Genomic DNA, 26,885 nt, shown 5'->3' on the forward strand with positions numbered 1-26,885 from the left:
AACCAAAAATAAATAAAATAAAATAAATTAAAAATAAATAAATAAAATGGGGTCAGGATGGAACATGCCTATAATCCCAGCACCCAGAAAGCAGTGGTACAAATTTGAAGCCAGCCTGGTTTGCATACCAAGTTCTTCCCGCCAGGACTGCATATAAGCTTAACTATGCCTAAAATAAACTGCCCAGTGTCAAGAGTCCAGACTCTAGAAGTTTGTACCGACACCAGCTACTAAGTTATGTTGAACCCGATTTGGATTGCTACTCTGCCAAGTCTGGTGTGTGAGTACGGAGATGCGTTGTGATGTGCCTCTCTTCAACTTGGGCTGAGTTCTCAGGCCATCCCTGAGCAAGGAGAACCCATACTTAGATGGAAGACTGCAGATTTTAGAGATGACAGTTGTGTGTTAAGTCAGAGGACAACTTGTGGGGGTTTGTGCCTTCTTTCTGTCACCTGGCTTTGTGTGTGTGGGGGGTGTGCATCTCAAGTCCCCAGGCCTGTCAGCAAGTGCTTTTACACTGAGCTATCTCAGGGGCCCTGAAGTTGTTATCTGAAGGGGCCAAAAGAGAAATTCTGAATAAAATCTGGAAGAATCATATGGAGATTAGGACCTGAGAGCTAGGAACCAGCAGGGTTTCTCTTAGTGACTCATGAGACTAACCAAACAGACCTTGTCTCGTCCTTCATTTTTCAATGCAGAACGCAAAATTCACTCTGGTTCTGATTTGACCTTGAAGTCTCTACTTCATGGAATTAAAATTGCTTTGCAGATAATCTATGAAGGGCAGAACAATATTCACTGCTTTTGTTATATCCCACGCTGCCCCAGGTCCAGTTCTTTTTTCTTATTGTTTTGTTGTTGTTGTTGTTTCTAGACAGAGTTTCTCTGTGTAACAGCCCTGGCTGTCCTGGACTCTCTTTGTAGACCAGGCTGGCCTTGAACTCAGAGATCCACCTGCCTCTGCCTCTTGAGTGCTGGGATTAAAGGCGTGCGCCACCACGCGCGGCCTCAAGGTTGGTGGTGCGATACACATCGCACACACCTGAAACTTCAATAAATTGTACAGGATGGCTCTTTGCGCGCGGGTGCGCGCAGCATTTTAAAAGACACTAATTGACCAGAACAGTATTCAGACAGTAAACGAAGTGGACTCTGCTGGTTTCCTTGTGAGATAAGGCGATATCTGAGGTCTTTCCAATTACCTCTTGGTTTTCCTCTTCCATCATTTGCAGACAGGATCACGTCTAAATTACAGACGCACAACTTTAGCGGGCTCCCATAACAAGCTCTAAGAAGCCAGGCGAGCTCCTGATGGCCTGCCTTAGGGAATGCGTTTGGGAAGTGGAACTCCCGGAGGCGGAAATGAGCCACAGAGCTCGCTCACTGCCAAGTGCAGACTCCGACCCCCGCCCCCTGCGCGAACTCCCAGCTCCGCGGCGGACTGCGCAGGCTGCGCCCTGGGCGCGGCGCCGAGCCGAAGCCAGCGGGTCCGCGCCCCGCCCCGCCCCGCCCCGCCCCGCCCCGCCCTTTCCCGAGCCACGCCTCCTCCACTGAGCGCAAGCAAGGGGGTCGGCCCTCAGGGCTCGTGGACGCGCGCGCGCGGGACGGGGCGCGGACGGAGACAGCTGGCTGGTCGGCGAGCAGCCCGGGCGGAGGCGAGAGCGCGCGCGCGCGCGCGCGTACCAACGCTTCCTCGCCCTGCGTGAGCGTGCGCGGCCGAGGCCCGCCGCGGCGCTGTGCGGTTCCGGCGTCCGGGCCCGGCATGGCGGGGGTCGGGGCCAGGCCGGGCCGGACCCGGACCTAAATGCCTCTATTTCTCTCCGCGCTGTTGGTCTTGCTGCTGGCTGCGCTTAGCGCACTCTTCCTAGGCCGGTGAGGGGCTTCCAGCCACAGCGGTGGGTGGGTGGGTGGGGGGCGGGCGGACGGACGAACGAGGAAGAGGGGCCGGAGGAGGCGCGGGCTGTTCGGGCGCGGTAGGCGGAGGGGAGTAGGGGCGGGAGGGGGCGCTCAGCCAGGGTTGAGGTGAGGGAAAGGCGAGGTGGGGGCGGGGGCGCTGAAGCTTCGGGCGGGCCCAAAGCAATAGCAGAGTCCAGGAACTCTGTGTGTGTGTGTGTGTGTGTGTGTGTGTGTGTAAGGGGCCTCAGCAATAGCAGAGTCCAGGAACTGTGTGTGTGTGTGTGTGTGTGTGTGTGTGTGTGTGTGTGTGTGTAAGGGGCCTCAGCAATAGCAGAGTCCAGGAACTGAGTGTGTGTGTGTAAGGGGCCTCCCTCGGTGGTCTCCCTTTCCCGCTCCATTCACCCTAAAGTCCTCTTAGATTGCGAAGGGCACCTGCCGCCCCGCCCTGGGGAGAGGTCAGGAGTACTTACTTGGCTGTCTAGGGCAGAGCCGTATTTTGAGCCGTCCGGAGGGTGACCTCTGCCTTCTTGCAAATGTCTGCAGGGTGGGGACGCAGACAGGGACCCTCTAGGGAGTGTAGGAGGACGTGTTTAACACGGCTGCCTTCACTTTGACTGCTTTTTAGGACTTATTTTACTTTTGGGTTCCTAATGATTTGAGGATTGGGTTTCCTTTCTCGTTATTGCGCCTAGATGTTTGTGACAGAAGCGATTTAGGAAAAGCAGAAAAGTTCCCAAGAGAGATCCAGCTTGAGGATACACACACACACACACACACACACACACACACACGTTGCAAGGCCTTTTCTTGCACCGAATAGTGGAGGGGTCTTATAATTGAAACGATTTTTTTATGTAGGTGGCTTGTGGTCCGGTTGGCCACCAGGTGGTGTCAGCGGAAGTTGCAGGCAGAGCTAAAGATCGGCTCCTTCCGATTCTTTTGGATCCAAAATGTCAGTCTTAAGTTTCAGCAGCACCAGCAGACGGTGGTGAGTTCTGGCTGGTGGGCCGTGGGTGGGAAGAGCTGTTGGGAGGGGCAAGTGGTAGATTTAGTTGAATTTTAAACTTTAGCTTCTTTCTTTCTTTCTTTTTTAAATTTATTTATGATGTACACAGTGTACATGCTAGAAGTGGGCACCAGATCTCATTATAGATGGTTGTGAGCCACCATATGGTTGGTGGGAATTGAACTCAAGACCTTTGAAAGAGCAGCTAGTGCTCTTAACCTCCGAGCCATCGCTCCAGCCCTACGTTAGCTTCTTTCATGGGTTTTCTTAGATGATTCGACCACTGTTATTTCTTTGTCGAGGATCTTGGGAGCTACTTGGTAGAAGCTGTTGAAAGTGTTTGTAGGATTAGACCTGGTGGAATACACCCGAAGCCCTTGCTACTCAAGAGGCTGAGGCAAGAGGATTATAATATAGTCAAGGCCTGCCCGGGCAACTTAGTGATGGCCTGTCTCAAAATTAAAATGCGTTGGAGTAGTGGTTCAGTGGTAGGGCCTGGAATACGCTGAGTCCTGCCTGGTATCTAGTAACAAGAGTATCCAGGGTATGGGAGAAAGATAGAGAGGAAACAGAAGAAAGATAACAGGAAACAGCAAGCTTACTGTTGTAATTTAAGAGAGGAAATAGGGTGGCAACATATCCATAAAAAGAGAACTACTAAGCAAATTCAGCTAACATCATCCCAAGGAGCAAGACACCCAGTGTGCTCCGACACGCCAGTGAAAGGGGGCTGATTGCACGAAGTGGGGAATAGAACTTCCTTCTCCTGTGACTCAGGATCTCTTCTGGTACATAAATCTGCCAGTAGTTGCCATCCTACCAACACAGCCTTCTTTCATATTGTTTTTAGGAAATTGACAACTTGTGGATTTCTAGCAAACTCCTTAGCCATGACCTGCCGTGAGTACTGTGTGTCCTCACTCTGCCCTTGGGGAATGTTTTGAGGTTGCGTTGTAAGACTGAAATTCTTCTACAGAGACCGTTTAGTCAAGGTGGGAGGAGCGTTCTTGCTGGAGGCTCCTTTTAGTCCAAGTGCTGTTCTGTGAGACACATTGAAAACAACTTCCTCTGTTATTTGAGCTATTAAGGGACTGAGAGAGAGAATGTGAGGGAGGAAAGCAGACCGCTCTGAAAGGGGCGCACCCGATGATAAGGAGGCTTCTCTTCTGGGCAGACACTATGTGGCACTGTGCTTTGGAGAAGTCCGCATCCGAACAGACCTACAGAAGGTTTCTAGCCTGTCTGCCCCATTCCCTCAGAAGACGGAGGCGGAGCCAAAGGAGCTGTCCCTTAGCCCATCCTTATTGAAGATCTTCTGCCAAGTGAGACAGCTTCTACTGTTGTGTTTTGGTTTGGTTGGTTGGTTTTTCAAGACAGGGTTTCTCTGTGTAGCACTGGCTGTCCTGGAACTCACTCTGTAGACCAGGCTGGCTTTGAACTCATAAGAGATTCACCTGCCTCTGCTTCCCAAGTGCTGGGATTAAAGGCGTGTGTTCCCCACTGCCTGGCGCTACTATTCTTTTTAAAATTAAATGTTTTTTTTTTGTGTGTGTGTGTTTTCACACATGTGCAATGACCAGAGAGGCTAGCAAAGAGTGCTGGCTCCCCTGGAGCTGGAGTTACAGGCAGTTGTGAGCTGCTACGTGGGGTTTTGGGAATTGAACCCGAGTTCTGAACAAGAGCAGCCAGTGCTCCTACTCAGTGAGCCATCTTGCCGGCCCCATTTGAGCTGTTCTCAACTGTACTTAAGGGGTGGTTGGCTGGCCTCAGACTGGGGTTCAGGGTTTTGTTTTTTGTTTTTTTTTTGTTTTGTTTTGTTTTGTTTTGTTTTGTTTCACTATCTGGGTGGATAAGTGCTAACATCTTCCTTTCTCAGCTGGAAGGGAAGGGCGGTGCATTTCTGTTGATTATTGCTTGTTCTTATTCCTTGCAGCTTTTCTCCATTCACGTAGATGCCATAAACATCATGGTTCTTAAGGTGGCCACCTCTGAGTCCTTGTGGCACGTCCAAATCAGTAGAAGCCGACTTCTTTTGGACAGTGACGGGAAGAGGTAAGTGGTGGGTAACGGAGGGTCTGGTAGTATCCCCGTTTGGAGTTGCTTTAGGGAAACTAAGTGTGGATGCGTCCTTAATGCAGATGTCAGGTTCTCTCTCTGCGCAGTCTTGAGAAGCCAAGACTGGGTGTTCTGCTTTGCCGTGTCCTTCTAGCCAACAGATTAATTAGAGATAAGTAGTGAGGAAGGGGCTCAAGACTTTTTTTGGTTTTGGTTTTGGTTTTGGTATTTGAAACAGGACCCATTATACAGCCCTGGGTGTCTTAGAACTCTCTATGTAGATCAGGCTGTCCCGGAACACACAGAAATCTAGCTGCCGTTGCTTCTGGTATGCCGAGATTAATGAGGTGTGCCACCACCCTTGGATTAAATGCTTTTGATATGTATCTTTCCCAGTCTCATCTGTGAAGTGAACCTATCAAAGATCAACAGCAAAGTTCTGAAGAGTGGTCAGCTGGTGAGTATTCATGGTTGTTCTTTTTGTTTGTTTGTTTGTTTGTTTTCGAGACAGGGTTTCTCTGTGTAGCCTTGGCTGTCCTGGTCTTGCTTTGTGGACCAGGCTGGCCTCGAACTCACACGGATCCCCATGCCTCTGTCTCTTGAGTGCTGGGATTAAAGGCGTGCGCCTCTTCACTCTGCTGTCATGGTTATTCTTGAGCATAGATATGAAAGAGCTTAGGGAATTTACTTTCTAGACTCTGTGCCTTGAAGGGATTTTTTTTCCCCCAAGGAAATGCCCAGCCAGTGTTCCTAACCATTGTAGCTTTGTTTGTTTTGGGAGGAGACTGTTTGTCATGTATAGCTATGGCTGGCTTTGAACTCGTGGTGGGCCTTCTTAGTCTGAGTACTAGGAATATAGGAATGTACCACCGTACTGGTTCCAGACCGCTCCAGTTTGACCTAAAACTTTAACATGCCCTACATAGGAGGACACGTGCCTGGTAGAGCTCTCGCTGGCCCTGGCCCTGTGTCTCCAGGTGAGCATCAGCACTTGGCATCTGAAGGCTGTCACTGTGGATGTGTGGACACTCCATGCTGAGCTACATGAGGGTCTCTTCCACAATCAGCTGCTCTGTCAGGGCCCAGCCCGGATATCCAAGTCTGTTTCTTGTTCAGGTAAAGCCTCAGTTTTTGAGCTTCTGGTCTACCTTAGTCTCAGGGATTGCCTTGGAAGTAGAAAAACCAGTGGTTTCGCCACTGTTCAGGTGTGAGTCATTAGACACCATGACCTTTGGCTGGGTAGTTAGAGGAAATAATAGGCATTTCCTTGTTCTGGGTGAAAGAACTAATGTTCAGTGGTTGCTTACCGTGAGTTAGACCTGCACTGTGTGTTGTATGTATTTTTCACTGCATTTTCTTCATTTTACAAATAAGGAAACAAGCCTAGAAAGTTAGCTAGCTAACTTGGTTGGGGTCTTATAGTTAGTGAAAACAAGTGTAAATTGTTTGACACTCAAGTCCGTATTCTCTCCATTACCCCTAACCAACTGTTCACCATCCTGGTGATGCTTTTACAGTCTGAGGAGAGAAGCACGTCTGCGGCTCTACTTACCTTGTGCCCTCTTAGGCATTTGTTTAGCTCATCTTTGTTTGTTTTCAAGACAGGGTTTCTCTGTGTAACCTTGGCTGTCCTTGACTCACTTTGTAGACCAGGCTGGCCTCGAACTAACATCGATCTCCCTGCCTCTGCCTCCCAAATACTGGGATTCAAGGCCTGCGCCACCACTCCCGACTTAGCTTATGTTTGAGGATTTGGCTAAAGAGAACAGGGCTGGGAGGATTTGAGAGTGTTAAGGATTGATGGTTATCATGTGTATTATTCATTCTTGTTTCCAGATTTGACAGAGGACTTTGCTGAACCAACTCTGCCTGGCCTATACCTCCTGCAGCAGCTGCCAGACCAGGTCAGGGTGAAGATGGAGACCACAAGTGTGGTGCTGTCGATGAATAGTCAGAAACGGTGAGGTCTCACCTATGTCCGTCTGGTAGATCTCCGTAGCTGGCCTTGGTGTCTTCGCTGAGTGTATCTGTGGAAAGGAGGGAGGAATGGTGTTCTGGGTCTTCCTGATATAGACTCTCTCTGGTCCAGGCACCTGACTTGGACACTGAAGCTGCTACATTTCTGGTACCACCGTGATGAGGATCAGCTGCCCCTTCGGAGCTTCACAGCCAACTATGATATGGCACAGATGAGCACTGAGCTCCTTCTAGAAGGTACATGGAAGGGGCTACTGGTGCTAAGAGAAGAGAGGACTACATGTTCCATGATTCAGTATAACTAACTAGTAGGGTGGGAGAGAACATAAAGGGAAAATAACCCCAAATCACAGTGTTGACAGCAATTTATTCATCTTCTTGGCCTGCACTTGCCCATCTCATAGTTTTACTTTGTGTCTTTCCCTCATCTGTTCTTCCGCCTTTTTTTTTTCTTTTTAATGTTTGATTGTATTTTATGTGCATTGGTGTTTTTTGCTTGAATGTATGTTTGTGTGAGGGTGTCGGATCCCCTGGAACTGGAGTTACAGCTGTGAGCAGCCATGTGGGTGCTGGGAATTGAACCCGGGTCCTCTGGAAGAACAGGCGGCGCTCTTAATCACTGAGCCATCTCTCCAGGCCCCTGTTCTTTGGCTTCTTACAGATGGGTTGTTGCTGTCCCAGAGTCGCCAGAGGATTGTCTGCCTGAACTCCCTGAAGGCCAGTGTGCAGGTGTGCTGCCAGGATAGCCTCCTCTGCCCTCCCCATAGCGTTGCCTTATGCGATACGGGAGTAAAGCCCACACTTGGGGGTGCTCTCCTTTGCAGGTGACCACCATTGACCTCTCAGCTTCTGTCGTTTTGAACACTTGTATCATTCACTACCGACACCAGGAGTTCTCTCACTGGCTGCTTATGTTAGCACTGGAGACTCAGGGAACAAGTTCATCTGATATTAAGCAAAGGAAAAAAAGGTGAGTTTTAAGTCACCATCCTGTCGGGTGTATTCTTTTGACTGGGTTTGTCCTTTTTGTTTTTTCTTTTCTTTTTTTGAGACAGGGTTTCTCTGTGTAGCCTTGGCTATCCTGGACTCACTTTGTAGACCAGGCTGGCCTCGAACTCACAGCGATCTGCCTGCCTCTGCCTCTGCCTCCCGAGTGCTGGGATTAAAGGCTTGCGCCACCACCCCCTGGCTTTGACTGGGTTTGTCTTATTTCATGTCTTTCTGGAGTTCCTTCAGATTTCCATTGGGGGTGACAGCAGTCTGACAAACCTAGCCTTTTACTTTGTAGCTGTGGCCAGTCCTAAGAGTCACAACAAAACTAATTGTCAACAACTTTGAGGACTCTGTTCCCTGACAGGAAGCTCAGCTATAGTGATGTCATTCTTATCCCCGTGTAGAACCTTCCCTCAGATCCTGGCTCCCATTATCTTCAGCACCTCAGTCTCCAATGTCAGCATTTCCATTCAGCTTGGAGATACACCACCTTTTGCTTTGGGGTTCAATTCCATCTCCCTAGGTAAGGCTCAGGAATGGGAAGGGAACAACCATTTGCCCTTTGGTTACAGCTGTCCTGTGTCGTAGCCACAGCGGCCTAATAGACCACCTCTTTGTTACCTGTTTCAGATTACCAGCACCTCCGGCCACAAAGTATCCATCAGCGGGCTGTGCTAACTGTGGATCATCTCTGCTGGCGAGTGGGCAGTGACTCCCACATTCAGCGGGCACCACATCCGCCTAATATGCATGTTTGGGGTGAGGCGCTTGTCCTGGACTCCTTCACACTACAGGTAGGTAGGTGGCTGCTGTGTGGTGAGTGGGAGCCCACAGAGCTCCCCCTGTACTCACATTGCTTCTGAGCATCTAGTGTGCTCTTGCTGGGCTGTTGCATCGAGGCATTCTAACTTTGCATCTGATTAGCTTCAGTAGGTTTCCTCTCTTTTCTAGGGTAGCTATAACCAGCCCCTGGGCTTGTCCAGCACCCAATCCAATACTCTCTTTCTTGACTGTACTATTCGAGGACTTCAGGTAGAAATATCAGACATCTGTGCCCAGTGTCTGTCTCGAATCCTATCCTTGGTGATTCCACAATCTGAAAAGCCAGCTGTCTCTAGGAAATCTTCCCTTGGGGAATCTGTGACCTTACTGTGGAAGGTGGACTTGAAGGTGGAAGACGTGAACCTCTTCACTCTCTCTGCACTGGTTGGTAAGTGGAACCGGAGGCCTGCTAAAGTGGGTGTGTGTAAACTCAGCGGATTAGGCTGATCCACTTGGCTTCTTCTCATTAAGGAAGTTGAGTAACTGGAAAGTTTCCGTCTTAGAGGCACGAAACATTAGAAAGGCTTGGGAGACAGGCTTTGTGCTACTCCTTAATATCTATTGAAGGAAAACGTTAAAAAAGACACAGGTGGGGAAGACTTAGTCTTGATCTGGTCAAGAGAATGAGATCCTTGTAGGGTTTCTCTTGGTTTCCCTCCCACCCCTCTCCTGAGGTATGATCTTGCTAAGTAGCCCAGGGAGCCCTCTAGCTGGAGTCCTCCAGTTCAACGTAAGAAATGATGGCATTATAGGTGTATCTGGCTCTTGCATAGCTTTGTCCCTTCCTTCTTTCCTTCCTTTTGGTTTTGGTTTTTTGAGACAGGGTTCTCTGTGTATACCTGGCTGTCCTGGACTCACTCTGTGGACCAGGCTAGCCTTGAACTCACAGATCTTCCTGCCTCTGCTTCACAAGTGCTGAGATTGAAAGTGTGCGCCAAGGGCTGGAGAGAGATAGCTCCATGGTTAAGAGCACTGGCTGCTCCTCTGGAGATCCTGAGTTCAGTTCCTGGCAACCACATGGTGGCTCACAACCATCTGTAGTAGAATCTAATGCCCTCTTCTGGTGTGCATGCAAACAGAGCACTTGTATAAATAAAGAAATCTTTAAAAAGAAGAAGAGGAGGAGAAGGAAGAAGGGGCTAGGATGCAGTGGTTAAAAAAAAGAAAAATGAGGGGGCTGGAGAGATGGCTCAGTGGTTAAGAGCACCGTCTGCTCTTCTAAAGGTCCTGAGTTCAATTCCCAGCAACCGCATGGTGGCTCACAACCATCTATCATGAGATCTGATTCCCTCTTCTGGTGTGCAGGTGTACATGCAGGCAGAGCACTGTATACATAATAAATAAGTAAATCTTAAAAAAAAAAAAAAAGAAAGAAAAGAAGAAAAAGGAAAGTGTGCACCAAGCTGGGCGTGGTGGCGCACACCTTCAATCCCAGCACTCAGGAGGCAGAGGCAGGCAGAATGCTGTGAGTTTGAGGCCAGCCTGGTCCACAAAGCAGTCCAGGACAGCCAAGGTTACACAGAAACCCTGTTTTAAAAAATAAAACAAAGAGAAATGTGTGCACCAGCCTTTTATTTTCTTGTGTGCAGTTCTGGAAGTAAGTGATAGATGGTTAGTTTCTAGCCATTAGGAAAGTTCTTTGACCTTGCCAGATCCAGGTAAGTAAAAAGAAGGGGGAAGTTTCTACAGTATTAGGAATCTCTTAGGGGAAGACGGTAAAGGGGTAAGAAAGAAGAAAGGACAGGTTGTCATTTCTGAACTTGGAATGTCTTGGTTTCCTGATGCTAGGTGCTTCAGAGATTCGACTGGATACACTGACTGTCTTGGGCAGTGCTGAGACTTCCACTGTGGGGATTCAAGGGCTTGTGCTTGCCTTAGTAAAGTCAGTCACAGAGAAGATGCAGCCCTGTTGCAAGGCTCCTGACATCCCCACACCAGTGCTCGGCCTCTCCATGCTCTCCCTCACGTATCACAGCAGCATCCGCTCTCTGGAGGTAATGCTTGGAGCCAGGGGGCCAGACTAGATTCTCCTTTCACTTAGAGCATTTTTTGGTCTTTTTGATTAATGTTCTGAAACTTAAGAGAAAAATGACAGCTGGTGTCCATATTTCCTTCCTTCTTAGATTTTTAAAAAATATTTTTTAAATTTAATTTTATGTTATGTACATTGGTGTTTTGACTGCATGTATGTCTGTTTGAGAGTGTCAGATCTCCTGGAACAGGAGTTGTAGACAGTTGTGAGCTGCCATGTGAGTGCTGGGAATTGCACCCAGGTACTCTGGGAAAGCAGTCTGTGCTCTTAATCGCTGAGCCCATCTCTCCAGCCTCTCCTTAGATTTTTAACATTTTACTATATTATTATAAACACGTGCAAGTAGAGAAAGGTATCTGAACTTCATATCTTCAGCTTCAGCACTTACCATTTGTAAGTGTCTTCTTGCAGCTGTACTAGTTCCAGCCTCCCCTGCCCCAAGCTCTGGGGTCTTTTGAAAGGAGATAATAGATAAATCATTATACAAAACCAAAAATAACTGGGGCTGGGGAAGGTGGCTCAGTGATTAAGAGCACTTACCTTCATTCTTGTAGAGGAGTTGTAGGTTCAGTTCCCAGCACCCACTTGGTGGTTTATAATCACCCATAGCTCCAGTAATGGGGGATCTGACTCTCACTTGAGCAGGCATGTGATGTACATACATAAATACAGGCAGAACATTCATAAACATAAATCTGAAGGAAAAAAGAGCCTGAGAGATGGGTCTTTGAGTAAACATGTTTGCTGTCAGGCCTGATATTCCCCAGGACTTTGGAAAGAACCAGCTCTGGAAAGTTACCTCTATTATCCGTGCATGCATTGTGATGCCTGTGTGTGCCAGCATGTACACGCACACGCACACACATAGTATCCAGAAGCACTCAGCTCCTTAGAAGGCTAGGTGGGATCTGAAGATGGAGGCTTTCCACTGTCTTTCTCTATAGGCTATTGGGTGGACATGGGGTCTTCCCAGGAGGAGACAGGCTTTGAGCTCACTTTCCTTTGGAAACTGAGGAGGTTGTTTTTCAGAGACTGGACTAGAGGGAGCTTTTTCATCTTGGTGTTTCAATTACTCATCCCTTGGGCTATTCAGAATTGTCTCTGTCTTTCGGGGTGACAAGGACTTTCATTCATAAGTCAGTTGCTGTGTTATACTGTGTGGCCAGGACTTTACGTTGTGTTTTAGGAACCAAGTCTTTTAATCCGTTGATGAAATATTTCAAGTTGTACTTGTTTCTAGACAGTGCTCATTGAACAGTAACTTGTGAGTGGAAACATAAAGCCAAATAAATGATTGTTAGGTACCTTCTGTGTATGCTAAGCAGAATGTTGTAAATAACCAAAGAATCCACTAGAGGGCAACTCAAAAGCATAAGTGTGAGGTCAGTGACAACTGTTAATTTAGCATTAGTGCTAAGGGGAGCCAAGCAAGGCAGTGATTAATGTGGTTTCTTAGGAAAGAATTATGGGTGGAAAAAATTCTTAAGTCAGGTAGGCATGTGTAATAGTTGTTCTGAGGCATAGTGGTTGACAGATTCTTTTCTTACATCCTAAAGGTTCAGTGTGGTGCGGGGCTGACTTTACTCTGGAGCCCCCCAGATCACATGTACCTGTACCAGCATGTCTTGGCCACTCTCCAGTGCCGAGACATGTTACGAGCTATTGTGTTTCCTGAGAGTGTCCAGTCCCGTGCACTAGAGACTCCACAGTCCACTTCTGAGCCAGAAGACCATCTCCCTGAGCCATCCCTACCTAGGCGGCTGCTAAACCTGACACTGGAGGTCAGCACTGCCAAACTGACAGCCTTCGTAGCTGAGGACAAGTTTATTACCCTGGCTACAGAGAGTGTGTCACTGAACCGGCATGGAGGTTCGCTGCAGGCTTACTGCCCAGAGCTGGCTGCCGGCTTTGATGGCAATAGCATCTTCAACTTCAAGGAGGTGGAGGTGCAGCTTCTGCCTGAGCTAGAAGAGATGATCCTCCACAGGAACCCCTTCCCTGTGCTGCAGACCCTCCGAAATCGGGTTTGGCTCCTTTCTCTTGGATCAGTCTCCGTGGAATTTCCTTATCAGTATGACTTCTCGAGAACTTTGGATGAGGCTGTGGGAGTTCAGAAATGGCTAAAGGGGCTGCATCGAGGGACTCCTGCTCTGGCCTCTCCAGGCCCTGCCCCTCTCCCACCCGATCTACTCCTCAAGGTTCAGCACTTCTCTTGGGTTTTCCTGGATGACATCTTTGAGGTGAAACTTCATGATAACTATGAGCTGATGAAGGATGAAAGTAAGGAGAGTGCCAAAAGGCTGCAGCTGCTGGATGCCAAGGTGGCCGCCCTGCGGAAGCAGCACGGGGAGTTGTTGCCAGCTCGAAAAATTGAGGAGCTGTATGCCTCTTTGGAACGCAAAAACATTGAAATCTACATCCAGCGCTCTCGTCGTCTCTATGGCAACACACCCATGCGCCGTGCACTGCTCACTTGGAGCCTGGCAGGGCTAGAGCTGGTGGCTCTGGCAGATGCATCCTTCCATGGGCCTGAGCATGTGCTAGAGCAGGTTCGAGAGCTCGATCCTGGCAGCCCTTTCCCTGCTGAGGGAATAGATCTTGCCATTCAGTGGTGTCGTATGCTCAAGTGCAGTGTCAAAACTTTCCTGGGTGAGTGCATCTCCTATTTGTGGAGCCTGGTGTTTGCCCTGTGAGCACCAGGGAGCTCTGGGTGATTGCAGAGGAGCTAGGCTGAAGTGGGAGCTCTGGTTGGTTTGGGTGGATAGGCTCTGCTTCCCTTTCCTTGTTCCTGATTTCACCCTGAAACTGCTTGGCTGATGTGATGTCTGTGAGCACAGCAGTCTCTAATGGTATTGCAGCTCTTGAATTTCATGCTCCCTTTGCCCCTCGAATCTGCTTTATGGCTGTCTTAGCTTTGCTAAATTGCCAGCCTTGTTCTCTTGATTGGTTATAGATGGGTAAAAAGGACAGCAAGGGGAAAAAAACCATGTGTGAAACTGAGTAACCAGTGTGTATCTGCTGTCCAATAATAGTTCGCATCAGAGACTATCCACGGTACCTGTTTGAGATCCGTGACTGGCGGCTAATGGGACGACTTGCAGGCACTGAACAGAGTGGCCAGCCTTGCTCCCGTCGACGTCAAATCCTGCAATTGGGGCTTCCCTGGGGTAACGTGGCAGTAGAGAGGAACATGCCCCCACTCAAGTTCTACCATGACTTCCACTGTGAGTAAAGGAGGAGCTTGGTTTGGCTCAGGGGTATTTGTGGGCCTTGGTAGAAATTAAGCTGAGACCCTTTTGGAGAAAAGGAGGAACAGAGGTTTTTTGTAGTAAGCTGAAGCCTGCATTCCTTTACCCTAGCGGAAATCTTCCAGTACACAGTGGTGTGGGGCCCATGCTGGGATCCAGCCTGGACACTGATTGGTCAGTGTGTGGACCTCTTAACCAAGCCCTCAGCTGATCCCAGCCCACCTTTGCCCTGGTGGGATAAGAGCCGTCTTCTGTTCCATGGGGACTGGCACATGGATATTGAACAAGCAAACCTGCATCAGCTGGCCACTGAGGTGAGGGGCTCCACAGAGTCATTTCCTTGTTAGGACAGTGTAGTTGGGACCTGTACAGCATGCGGGACACAGAGAGAAAGGTACTGGGAGACTGTTCTCTTATTCGTAACTCACTTTGTTCTTTGGGATGGGGGGGTCATTATAGGATCCGTACAATACAACTGAAAACATGCACTGGGAATGGAGCCACCTTTCTTTTCATTGGAAACCTGGTCAGTTTGTGTTCAAAGGGGACCTGGATGTCAACGTAAGAACAGCTTCTAAGTGAGTGGAGTGAAGGATGGGGGCCTTACCTAGAGGGGGGAGTCTGGGTGGAGGGAGAGGGGGAGAGCCCAGGGAAGCCAGCGACCAAGTCACCGAGGGCCGGGGCCCCGTTGTGAGGCAGGTATGACGACTGCTGCTTCCTTCACCTGCCTGAGCTCTGCATGACACTGGACCTGCAGTGGCTGTGCCACGGGAACCCTCATGATCATCACAGTGTCACTCTGAGGGCCCCAGAGTTCCTGCCTGAGGTGCCCTTGGGCCAGCTCCATGACTCCTACCGGGCCTTCCGCTCTGAGAACCTCAATCTCTCCATCAAGATGGATTTGACTCGCCATAGTGGGAGTGAGACTTGGGCCTGGGACAACGGGGAGGGCATGGGATACTGATCACTTTAGAGTGAAAGATGGGTGGGGTAGAGGGACAGGCAGGATGCAGGCTGGGCCTTTGTTGGTAGGAGGGTTAGTGTCTTGGGACTGCTGTTAACAGTCATACCATAAGTTGTGTAGCTCACATGGGTAATGGATAGTCTCAGAGTTGTATAGTCTAGGAAGGTAAAGACGGAAGTACTGTCAGATTCAGTGTCTGGCGGAGACCCATTCCTCACGTCGTTGCCTTCTTGCTATGTCCTCAAGTGGTGGAAAGAGTCAATAAACTCCTTTGGGTCTTTTTGTTTTGTTTTTTGTTTTTTGAGACAGGGTCTCTCTGTGTAGCCGTGGCTGTCCTGGACTCACTTTGTAGACCAGGCTGGCCTACAGCCAGTGATCCACCTGCCTCTGCCTCTGGAGTGCTGGGATTAAAAGCATACGCTGCCACCACACCCAGCATCCTTTGGGTCTTTTGACCCAGTTTTCAGCTAACTCAGCCCACCTTTGTCATTAATCTCATTCATTAGGCCTCTGTCCTCGTTATCAGTCAGTTTCCCTCATCAATTCCATTACCTTCGTGTTGACGACCATAACCTAAAAGTCTGGCTGGTGTAGTGAGGAAGGGGGTGAACACAAACATTTAGACCATAGCAGGAGGTGAAAGCAAAGAGCATAGATCCTTGAGATATGCTGGGGACACTGAATATGAGGATGATATTTGGGTTTTTCAGTCTCTAAAAATGAAGCTAGGAAAGCACTTTCTCCCCTCTGTTTAAAGCACAGCTTGGACATGTCTGTCCTTCCTTTCCTTTGCAGCAATGTCCCAGCCCCGAATTCTGTTGTATAGTAGTACCCTACGCTGGATGCAAAATTTCTGGGCCACTTGGACTAGCGTCACGAGGCCTATCTGTAGAGGGAAGCTCTTTAATAACCTGAAGCCCAGCAAGAAGAAGCTTGGCCAGCACTACAAGCAGCTTTCCTACACCGCACTCTTTCCCCAGCTGCAGGTGAGACTTGCCATCTGGTGCCTGCCGCTCCCAGGTTCTTCACTGCCTGTATATTGAATCTCGCACTCATCCCGTCTGCCATCCCGTCTTAGGCTTTTGCCCTCGTTCCAGGTCCATTATTGGGCTTCGTTTGCCCAACAGCGGGGCATCCAGACTGAGTGCAGTCAAGGCCATGTCTTCACTCGGGGCACTCAGCGGCTCATACCTCAAGGTCAGGCCAAAGTTCCTCCTTCTCCTAGTCTGCTCTGGGGGGTTTTTCCTAGTTCCGTTCTCTTCTCTAATGACTCACACACTTTCACACTGCTCTGCATGGACTTGTGTGCTCCTTTCCTCAGCTGGCACAGTGATGCGGCGCCTTATTTCTGAGTGGAGTGTGACACAGATGGTGAGTGACTTAAGTCAGGTGACTGTCCACCTGATGGCTTCACCCACTGAAGAGAATGCTGACCACTGCCTTGATCCCATCATAACAAAGACTCACCTTCTGAGCCTGTCTTCCCTCACTTACCAACGGCACAGTACTCGCACCATTGAAGAGGTACTGTTTGACGTGGGCTCTGGTGTGTTAGTAGGCATCTAAGTGTACGTGGGCAAAAGAGACTACTGGGGTCTAAAGAACAGACATCTCTAGTAATTTAGGAGACTTGAGAAGTCTAACAGTGAAGTGCCAGACCCAGTTGCTGTCATGTGTGCCCTACCCTCCTGTCCTCCTCCACACCTGCTATCTCCTGTGTGCTATCACATTAGGGGTGAGAGTTTAGTTCTGGTAAGGTTCCTAACTGTATCTATAGCGTGTATGTCATTACTTTATGATATACTCACTTGCTGTACTTGTGCTAGCTGCTCCTCTTTTTCAAAATGCGTTTATCGGGTGGGTGGTTGTGCATGTGCATAGGGATGTACACAGGCCAGAGGACAGCTGTGGGAGTCAGTGGTTCTTCCTCCGTGTTAGTCTAGAAGAGCCAGCTCAAGCCATTAGGCTTGGTGGCAAGTACTGAGCCATCTCACCAGCTTGTTTGTTTGTTTGTTTGTTTTTCAAGACAGGGTTTCTCTGTGTAGCCCTGGCTGTCCTGGACTCATTTTGTAGATAGGTCTGACCTCGAATTTACAGAGATCCACTTGCCTCTGCCTCCTGAGTGCTGGGATTAAAGGCGTGCGACTCCATGCCTGGCTCACCAGCTTCTTTTTTATAATTTATTTTCATTACATTAGTAATGTTTTTTAAAAAATGTGTTTGAGTGTCTGTGTGTGTACACAGGAATACAACTAAAGTCTCAGCTTGGCAGCAAGTACCTTTAAGCGGCTAAATCATATCACTGGCCCCTAGCTGCTGCTGCTATTTCTTCTTTTTTCTGTTTGTTTTTTATTTTGTTTTGTTTTGTTTTTCTTTTTGAGAGATAGCCTCGATATGTAGCCCAAACTTGACTTGACTTTTCTGTCCTGTTGCCACTGCCTTGCAAGCTGGGGTTGTGGGTGTGTGCTACCATATGCAGATAATCGTCCTCTTGGAAATTCCTGAGCTGGGTGTGCAGTTCAGTGGCAGGGTGTTAGAGTTTACCACCATGCTCCACAAAAAAGAAAGTTCCTTTTCTTCTTCCACCTCTCTAACAAGGCTTTTGGTCTTCAGGAACTAGAATAAAAGTTCTTTTTTTTTTTTTTTTTTTTCCTTTTCTTTCTTTCTTTCTTTTTGGTTTTTCAAGACAGGGTTTCTTTGTGTAGCCTTGCCTGGATCTCACTCTCTAGACCAGGCTGGCCTCGGACTCAGAGAGATCCACTCGCTTCTGCTTCCCGAAGTGCTGGGATTACAGGCATGTGCCACTGCACTAGGTGTTATATTTTATTTGTTTACTTTCATTTTTTTGTACATAGGTGTTTTGACTACATGTATTTCTTTTTTTTTTTTTTTTTTTTTTTTTTTTTTTTTTTTTTTTTTTTGGTTTTTCGAGACAGGGTCTCTCTGTGTAGCCTTGGCCGTCCTGGACTCACTTTGTAGACCAGGCTGGCCTCGAACTCACAGCGATCCGCCTACCTCTGCCTCCCGAGTGCTGGGATTAAAGGCGTGCGCCACCACGCCCGGCTGACTACATGTATTTCTATGTGAGGGTGTCCATCCCCTGGAACAGGAGCTACATACAGACAGTTGTGAGCTGCCATATGGGTGCTGGGAATTGAACCCAGGTCCTGTGGAAGATCAGTTAATGCTCTTTAACTGCTGAGCCATCTCTCCAGCCCTGAGTAAAAGTTCTTAACACTTCATTAGTTAGTGCTGGCTTTCTCCCTCTCTCCTAATTATGGGTAGCTTTTGATATTACCTGACTCATTCAAGTGCGTTAGGTATAAGTTAAGGTGTGTAAAGTAATGGGCAGACTAAGACCTCTTAGTATTTCTTTCTTCAGGGTCCTCACATCTCTCCTCTAGAGCCGCTTTCTTGTTTAGTAAGTGACTGTGTGGCCCTGGTTTCCTTTTCCTGTTGCTCAGGAGCTCTCTGCTCGAGACAGTGACCCTGCCTTTCATACACACCGGCTGTACTTGGTGGATCTACGGATCTCCTGGACAACCACCAACAGAGACATCGCCTTTGGCTTATACGATGGCTACAAAAAGGCAGCTGTACTCAAACGGAATCTCTCTACTGAGGCGCTGAAAGGTTTAAAGATTGATCCTCAGATGTCAGCCAAAAAGCCAAAGCGGGGTATCCCACCCAGTGCCCAGGTCCCACCTCACGTCAGCACCCCTAGCTTCAGTGGACGGCCGGATAAGGGGTCATCAGGAGGTAGGCTGGGGCAGATGAGACGGTGGGTTAGGGTTAGAGCGTGAAGGTGGGCTTGGACACCAGGCCCACAGCCTTGTATTGTTCTGATAAATGACTTTGTTCAGACAACAAAGACTTAAGTACTTGGATGGCATAAAATTAAAACACTACCAAGTTCTTGATTTGCCTAGCCATCTCTATAGCACCTTCGGAAAAATCTTGAAAGAAAAGTAAGACTTGGGCAGAGAAGGAGCATGTATTTTAGGAAATAACAAATGTAAGGGAATGCATGTTTATGGTGTGTATGAGAAGGTGAAAAGTGGTAAATTCCACAGGCAGGAATTGAAAGGCCCGGGAAAGAATGTAATCAGGCAGGGATGAATTGAGTAAGTAACATTTGAGTTGGCTTTTAAGGTATGGTATTGCTGAATGTGTGGAAATGGGAGAAAAGGGCAGTCAGTGCAAGGAGATAACCTGAATAGGAGTAGTGTTTGGAAAGGGTGGTGAGTTCAAAGGAGGGTGAACCATTTGTTTTCCTTAACACAGTAACAAAGAGAGAGTGAGAAATGGGCTAGAAGCTGGGTGTGGTGGCCCACACCTTTAATCCTAGCACTCAGGAGGCAGAGGCGGGTGGATCTTTTTGAGTTTGAGAGTTCTAGGATGCCAGGGCTACAAAGAAAAACCCTGTCTCAGGAAACTAAAAAACTTAAAAAAAAAAAAGGGGGGGGGCTCAGAGGTTAAGAGCACTGGCTGTTCTTCCAGAGGTCCTGAGTTCAATTCCCAGCACCCACATGGTGGCTCACAGCCATCTATAATGAGATCTGGTGCCCTCTTCCGGCGGGCAGGCACATAAGCCAGCAGAATACTGTACAAATAAAATAAATAAATTTAAAAGAAAAAGAAAACGAGATCATTGGAAACCTTCCACATAGGTCCTTTTTCATTAGGGATGAAGAACCGCTGAAGTCTTTGAATAGACTACTGTCATAATTAGATTTTGACAGGAAAATAACTGGAGGTAGAGAGACAGATGAGGAAAATATCGCTGTATCAACAGGCAGCAAGGACCACAGAGAGGTGGAGCAGCTAGGATGGTGAGATAGAGGGAATGCTACTGTACACAGAGGAAACTGGGAGGAGTTTAACGGGGAAAATATAAGCCTGGTGTACAGCACTGTGAAGGCAGAGACAAGCAAACCTCTTGAGTTCAAGGCCTGCCTGGTCTACATAGCATATGTATATATACTATAGAACACATGTATGTTCTAAATGTATTCCAGGATAGCCTAGGCTACATAATGAGAAACTGGTCCCTCCCCACAACAAAGAGAGGCTAAAACAATGACGCAGTGGTTAAGAGTACTGGCTGCTCTTTTAGAGGATTCAGGTTCAATTCCCAGCACCTAGATGGTGGCTCACAACCCAGTTCCTGGAAATCCAACACCGCCTTCTTCACCTTTGGATGCTGCACACTTCGTGTACAGGCAAAACACCATACACTTAAAACTCTGATGCTGTCCAAAGTCTTGTGCCTGGTGACTTGCTGGCATACCGTTAACAGTAGTGTCAGGAACAGAAGAGCCATAGGCTGCAGGTTTGGACATGGTGAGCCTGTGGCAATGGCAGAATAGGTAAGGCTGACAGCATCTAGAAATTAGTCTAGCTTTACACTTGAGATGCGAATTTCAGACACTTCTTCACAGAGCTAAAAAATTTTTTAAAAAAAGATTTGTTTATTTATTTAATGTATATGAGTGCTCTATCTGCATGTACACCTGCATGGCAGAAGAGGGCACCAGACCATGTTACAGATGGTTGTGAGCCACCATGTGGTTGCTGGGAATTGAACTCAGGACCTCTTGAAAGAGCAGACTGCTCTTAACCTTATGTCTCCAGCCCCTTGATGTTTCAATTTCTATTGGAAATCTTTTACTAACATTGAGGGGTAAACTCAGTAGCTTTTATTTTATCCTTTTGGGTCAAGAGTGGGGTAGAGTGAACTGGACCAGTGTTACAGGTTGAAGATGTATCTCAGCCTTTACCTAGACAGGAACTATGTAAGATCAGTGTGGCCCTGAGTGCGTGCTCCCTTTCTCTTTGGGATGGTGACCTTTCTCCCACTTCTTATTTCCTTGACAGGTGCTTACATGCTGCAGAAACTGATTGAAGAAACAGATAGATTTGTAGTATTCACAGAGGAGGAGTCGGGTATGAGTGACCAATTGTGTGGCATTGCTGCCTGCCAGACGGATGACATATACAACCGAAATTGCCTTATTGAGCTAGTTAACTGCCAGGTATCTTTTCTGTACGGAACACTCGTATTACGCCAGATCCCAGTCATATAATGCTTATTTTCCTCCAGTTTTTAAAAGAATTAAAGATAGGGTTCCACAAGCTGGGCATAGTGTCATATACCTTTAACCCCAGCACTTGGGAGGCAGAGGCAGGTGGGTTTCTAAATTTAAAGACAATAGCCAGGCATAGTGTCGCACGCCTGTAATCCAGCACTCAGGAGGCAGAGGCAGGTGGATCTCTTGAGTTCGAGGCCAGCCTGGCCTACAAAGTGAGTCTAGGACAGCCAAGGCTACACAGAGAAACCCTGTATTGGGGGTGAAAAAAGACAATATAGTAAGACTCTGTCTTGGACAAAGGTGTGGGGGGGGGGAGGCTGGTGCTCTCCCACTGTGGCTCTAACCTTGGCTGTCTTGTCTTGGTTTCTTTGTTTTTTGTTTTGTTTTTGTTGTTTGGTTTGTTTTGTTGTTTGTTTTTTGTTGTTTTTTTTTTGTTTTTTTGAGACAGGGTTTCTCTGTGTAGCCTCGGCTGTCCTGGACTTGCTTTGCAGACCAGGCTGGCCTTGAACTCACAGCGATCCGCCTGCCTCTGCCTCCCGAGTGCTGGGACTAAAGGCATGCGCCACCATGCCCGGCACAATTTCTTTCTGTTTGTTGTTGTTGTTTTGAGACAGGGTTTCTCTGTGTAGCCTTGGCTGTTCTAGACTTGCTTTATAGACCAGGCTGGCCTCGAACTCAGCAATCCGCCTGCCTCTGCCTTCTGAGTGCTGGGTTTAAAGGCGTGAGCCACCACGTCTGGCGTCTGGGTTTCTTGAATGCTGAGGCTATGGGCATGTGTCACCGACCTTAGTACTTCACATAGGACTGAAGAATGGGCAGCTGGAGCTGTGTGCGTTTCTACCATCATCCAAGAGTCCCTCCATGTGTAAAACCCTGTGAAGCGCCCTCTGGTCTCAAGGCCCTTCTTAGCCTCCTTCACGTTTAGAACTCTGCATTTCTTTTTCACCTAGATGGTTCTTCGTGGAGCAGAGACAGAAGGCTGTGTCATTGTGTCAGCCGCCAAAGCCCAGTTGCTGCAGTGCCAGCACCATCCCGCTTGGTATGGTGACACACTGAAACAAAAGACTTCCTGGACCTGCCTGTTGGATGGCATGCAGTATTTTGCCACCACTGAAAGCAGCCCTACTGAGCAGGATGGCCGACAGCTCTGGCTGGAGGTTAGTCAGCATGGGTGAGAAGCCCGTTATGTCTAGCTTTCTGTAGTCAGCCCCTTCAACTGGAACCACGGGGAGAGTCTTCATAATACCTGCCTTCTGCTGGTGGAAAAGGAAGCTGCGGACCCTGAATGTGTGCAGCCTGTGGGCTGTTGGAACATGGTGCTGTTCTCTCCCACAGGGCTGTTTTATTTACCAGGACTAGAGTAAATGGGCAGGAACTTCTAAGTTTGTAGTCCCTCAATAAATGGCACACCAACAGGAAACTAAGAAAACAAGAGAGTGGGTCGGAAACCTTTGTTTTGTTTGTTTGAGACAAGTCTTTGTATGTCGTCTGGTCTTAAGCTCTGTGTAGCCAAGTGGTCTAGAACTGGGAGTCCTTCTGCCTTAGTGTCTGTAGTGTGGGGAACGCGTGCCACGTGGCTAGCCAAGTCTTTCCATGGCCTTTCATGAAGATGATTGTTGCCCCAGCACTTGGGAGGCAGAGATTAAAGGCGTGCACCATTGCTGCCTGGCTAAGGTAGACATTTAAACTGTAATTTCTAGGATATGCCCTCAGACTTACTGGAGGGTTGACGGTCATGAGTTATATCTGATTAGTATTGTACATTATCATTTGCATATTTGACAGGTGGTTAAGTGTTGACACTGTACTGCACACTTAGTTGTATGACTCAGCTACAGCTACGTCTGATAAGAACCAAAATAAAAAGCATGAAAAAGATAAAACAACCAAAGTGATAGCCTTTTTGCGGATCTCCTTGTCCCTCACAGTACTTCTGCAAGGGACCATCTGGTTCAGTCAAGGGAGCCTCAAGTGTAATGATGCAGGTACAGATGAACATTTAGGTCAGGTGTCAAGAGGCCAGGTGTGGTGGCGCCAGCCTTTCATCCCAGCGCTTGGGAGGCAGGGGCAGGCAGATCTCCATGAGTTCAAGGCCAGCCTGGTCTACAGAGAAAGTTCCAGGACAGCCAAGGCTACACAAAGAAACCCTGTCTCAAAAAACAAACAAACAAAAACAGATGTCAAGCCAAGTAAGGCCAGGTTCCTGGTAACACAAGAGGTTAGCAAACAGTGTTTGTTACCAGTTGTCTTGGGAATAGTCACAGAAGATACTTTAGCTGGAGTTCTGTCTCAGTGGGCACACCTAGCTAAGGTTCACAAGGCCCTGGGTTTGATCCCCACAACCACCAAAAGAAATAGGGATGTAGGACGTAGGAGTGGAAATTATCCATGTAAAGGTGGGCCTATCATTTTTAGGCATGCCACCTTTTACAGTTGAAGGCTCTTTTTTCTTCCTTAAGTTGCATTAGCATTAAAATGGAAATCCTTGGAGTTAAAAAGAATAACATTTTTTTTCTTTCCTATATGACTTTGTGGTTCATATTAATGAATATTGTCATCTGAAGCCTTGGTCTTGGAGAGAGAGAGAGCGAGAGCTCAAGAGCGCGAGCACACGTGCATATAGAGAGATTAGATAGGTGATAGAGAGATCAATCTCTAAAATATATAGAGATAGATAGAGATTTGTCTTGTTTTTAACTGTTGTGTTTATGGGTCTGCCATGTATGTATGGGTACCCTCAAAGACCAAAAGAGGGTATCGGGTATGGAACTGGAATTAAGGTGATTGTGAGAGCTGCCATGTGCATGCCGAGGACTGAACCTGGGTCCTCTGCAAGGACAGCAAGTGCTCCTAACTGCTGAGCCACCTCCAGCCCCTGAAGCCTCGGTCTTTTTCTTTCTTTCTTTCTTTTTTAAACATGTATGGGTGCTTTGCCTGCATGTATGTCTACATCAGGTGTGTGCTTGGTGCCCGCAGAGGCTAAAAGAGGATTGGATCCCCTAAGACTGGTCCCTCAATTTGTTTTCAGGTGAAGAATATTGAGGAGCACCGGGAACGCAGTCTGGACTCTGTGCAGGAGCTGATGGAGAGTGGGCAGGCAGTGGGAGGCATGGTCACCACGACCACAGGTCAGCGCTCTCCCTCTCCCAGAGAAAATATGCACCTCAAAGGGCCTTGTGGACTTAGCTAACCTACTTTGCATTTGTTTTTCATGTGCATTGGTGATTTGCTTTCATATATGTCTGTGAGGGTGTCCAATTCTATGAAGGTGGAGTTACTGAAAGCTGTGGGCTGCCACGTGGGTGCGGGGAATTGAAGCCCAGCTCCACTGGAAGAGCAGCCAGTGCTCCCAACATTGAGCCATTCTCCAGCCCCAATTTGTCTATTCTTAACGTCAGTGTATATCGAAGTAGTAGTATTTTTTTGCTATCTAGACTGAAAGCAACATTTCTGGAGTTCCTTAGACACAATATACAGGTAGGAGCTCTCACCCTCACCTTTATGCAGAATCTCTTTTTGCTCCTTCCCAGATTGGAACCAGCCAGCTGAAGCCCAGCAAGCCCAGCAAGTCCAGCGCATCATCTCGCGCTGCAGCTGCCGAATGTACTATATTAGCTATAGTCATGACATCGATCCTGAGCTAGCAACTCAGATCAAGCCACCGGAGGTGCATGAGAACCAGGAAAAGGAGGATCTCCTAAAGAAGCAGGAAGGTATCCAGGCTTTACGTGTTTGAGCCATTAAAGGGACTCCTGTTCACTATTGGTACTAACATTTATTTGGCTCTGAATTTTGTAATTCCAGCCATTAGAACAACCTGTACTCTCAGAGGAAACTGGGACCATGATATTACTTACAATTCCGAAATAAGCATGTTCCTATTCCTGGGTGTGTCTCTTTCTCCTTTTCTGTTGGATTGACCAACAGGGGTGGTTCCAGATATTTGTTAGGATGGTTGTGGTGGCGCACAACTTTAATCTCCACATCCAGAAGGCAGAGGCAGTTGGAACTCTGAGTTCCAGGCCACCCAGGGCTATGTAGTGAAACCTTATCTGAAAAAACGAAACAACCTGGGTTAAGAGACTGACTAGGGAGCCACTTGAGCCTTTTAACTGCTCACCATATCTAGGGGCTGTGGACACCTTCACTCTCATCCACCACGAACTGGAAATCTCCACCAATCCAGCTCAGTATGCTATGATTCTGGACATTGTCAACAACTTGCTGCTCCACGTGGAACCTAAGCGGAAGGTGAGCGCATGAGCCCCTCTGGAATTCAGCATAGCCTCACCTGAACTTTAACCTTGCCCACACTGGCTGGAGAGATGGCTCAGTAGATAAGAAAAAAAGAAGCTAATACCACACCCTGACAAGGGGACTTGTGCTCAGTATATCTACTTGATCAGTTACAGCTATTATATCTCTAAGGCTGTAAAGCTTGTTCTAGTTAGGTCTCCACTCAGTCATCTAAACATCTCTAACAATGATAAGTACACTTTTGCCTCCATCTGTGCCTTGTGGACCTGCCTTATGAAATCCACACTGCAGATCTTTTGTTCTGACCTACCCCTTAATGCTTGCTACTGATCATGACCATAAAGGTCAGCTTTCCAGAAGAGAGCACTGTTCACTTTCCTACAAGACTTAACCTTTTTAAAACATGTTAATTCAGCGAGGTGTAGTAGTGCATGCCTTTAACCCCAGCACATAGGGAGGCAGAGGCAGGTCGATCTCTTAAGTTTGAGGCCAGCCTGGTCTATGAAGCAAGTCCAGGACAGCCAAGGCTACACAGAGAAACCCTGTCTCAAAAAACAAAACACAAACATTAGCAAAGCATGGATTTAACATGTAGGAAGCTGTGCGTTTTATTCACAGCACCATACAAAACAAAAAAAGTGCACTTGTCCTTTTTCCCTCTTAGGAGCACAGTGAAAAGAAACAGCGTGTCAGGTTCCAGCTGGAGATCTCCAGCCACCCTGAGGAGCAGCGGAGCAGCATCCTGCACCTGCAGGAGGCCGTGCGGCAACACGTGGCCCAGATCCGGCACCTGGAGAAGCAGATGTACTCCATCATGAAGGTAGTCACCCAGGTAGTCTGAGGACAGAGAGCTCCACAATAAATATGCGCGGTCTCTTAAACTCTCCTTTCCTGGCTCCCTAGTCTTTACAGGACGACAGCAAGAACGAGAACTTGCTTGACCTGAACCAAAAACTTCAGTTACAGCTAAATCAGGAAAAGGCCAACTTGCAGCTGGAAAGTGAAGAACTCAACATCCTCATCAGGTACCCAGCAGCCTTTCCCAGCCTCAGTTGAGAGCTGGTTCCCATTGTTGCTGGTGCCTGACAGACTTTAGATTAGTGTGTAGACTGTGTTAGCAGTCTAGGTTTTCTGAGCAAGCCGTGCTGAGGTTGGCCAGAAAGCTGAGTGACAATGGTACAGTCCCTCCTTTGGGTTCTCACTGCTGAATTTCCTGGAAAAGGCTCTGCTGCAAAATTGGGTAGTTGAGGAATACCACTCTTGTGGCCTTAGCAGTGTGTATCTGAACTACAGATACGTTAAAATTGATCAGTAGCTGGGCATGGTGGCGCACACCTTTAATCCCAAAACAGGAGGCAGAGGCAGGCGGATCGCTGTGAGTTCGAGGGCAACCTGGTCTACAAAGTGAGTCCAGGACAGCCAAGGCTACATAGAGAAACCCTGTCTTGAAAAAACAAACAACAAAACAAAACTGATTAGTAAAGAAAAAAATTGAAGATATAGTGGGAAGTCAGTGCTTTATTAAGAAGCTATAGAGCTAAAA

At 47.9% G+C, this 26,885-nt stretch overlaps 1 protein-coding gene across 1 annotated transcript in view; it reads left to right on the forward strand.

Annotated features, from left to right (window-relative positions):
• The first annotated feature begins 1,608 nt into the window (after window positions 1–1,608).
• BLTP2 (bridge-like lipid transfer protein family member 2) overlaps window positions 1,609–26,885 on the forward strand; it is a 31,374-nt gene continuing 6,097 nt past the window's right edge. The window contains exons 1-31 of the mRNA XM_084750711.1: window positions 1,609–1,872; window positions 2,755–2,884; window positions 3,753–3,802; window positions 4,077–4,224; window positions 4,836–4,954; window positions 5,354–5,414; window positions 5,884–6,073; window positions 6,794–6,917; window positions 7,047–7,171; window positions 7,596–7,663; window positions 7,759–7,904; window positions 8,332–8,450; window positions 8,558–8,721; window positions 8,879–9,137; window positions 10,538–10,743; window positions 12,338–13,430; window positions 13,814–14,005; window positions 14,141–14,343; window positions 14,489–14,607; window positions 14,729–14,949; window positions 15,789–15,979; window positions 16,091–16,190; window positions 16,315–16,517; window positions 18,458–18,752; window positions 20,871–21,028; window positions 22,036–22,242; window positions 24,114–24,213; window positions 24,616–24,798; window positions 25,215–25,336; window positions 26,007–26,162; window positions 26,246–26,367. Of these exons, the coding sequence (XP_084606837.1) occupies window positions 1,805–1,872; window positions 2,755–2,884; window positions 3,753–3,802; window positions 4,077–4,224; window positions 4,836–4,954; window positions 5,354–5,414; window positions 5,884–6,073; window positions 6,794–6,917; window positions 7,047–7,171; window positions 7,596–7,663; window positions 7,759–7,904; window positions 8,332–8,450; window positions 8,558–8,721; window positions 8,879–9,137; window positions 10,538–10,743; window positions 12,338–13,430; window positions 13,814–14,005; window positions 14,141–14,343; window positions 14,489–14,607; window positions 14,729–14,949; window positions 15,789–15,979; window positions 16,091–16,190; window positions 16,315–16,517; window positions 18,458–18,752; window positions 20,871–21,028; window positions 22,036–22,242; window positions 24,114–24,213; window positions 24,616–24,798; window positions 25,215–25,336; window positions 26,007–26,162; window positions 26,246–26,367 (5,642 nt within the window). The 5' untranslated portion in view covers window positions 1,609–1,804. The remainder of the gene's footprint in view (window positions 1,873–2,754; window positions 2,885–3,752; window positions 3,803–4,076; window positions 4,225–4,835; window positions 4,955–5,353; window positions 5,415–5,883; window positions 6,074–6,793; window positions 6,918–7,046; window positions 7,172–7,595; window positions 7,664–7,758; window positions 7,905–8,331; window positions 8,451–8,557; window positions 8,722–8,878; window positions 9,138–10,537; window positions 10,744–12,337; window positions 13,431–13,813; window positions 14,006–14,140; window positions 14,344–14,488; window positions 14,608–14,728; window positions 14,950–15,788; window positions 15,980–16,090; window positions 16,191–16,314; window positions 16,518–18,457; window positions 18,753–20,870; window positions 21,029–22,035; window positions 22,243–24,113; window positions 24,214–24,615; window positions 24,799–25,214; window positions 25,337–26,006; window positions 26,163–26,245; window positions 26,368–26,885) is intronic.

The sequence above is a fragment of the Acomys minous genome (assembly GCF_964271855.1).
Source record: "Acomys minous genome assembly, chromosome: 12".
Taxonomy (NCBI): Eukaryota; Metazoa; Chordata; class Mammalia; order Rodentia; family Muridae; genus Acomys; species Acomys minous.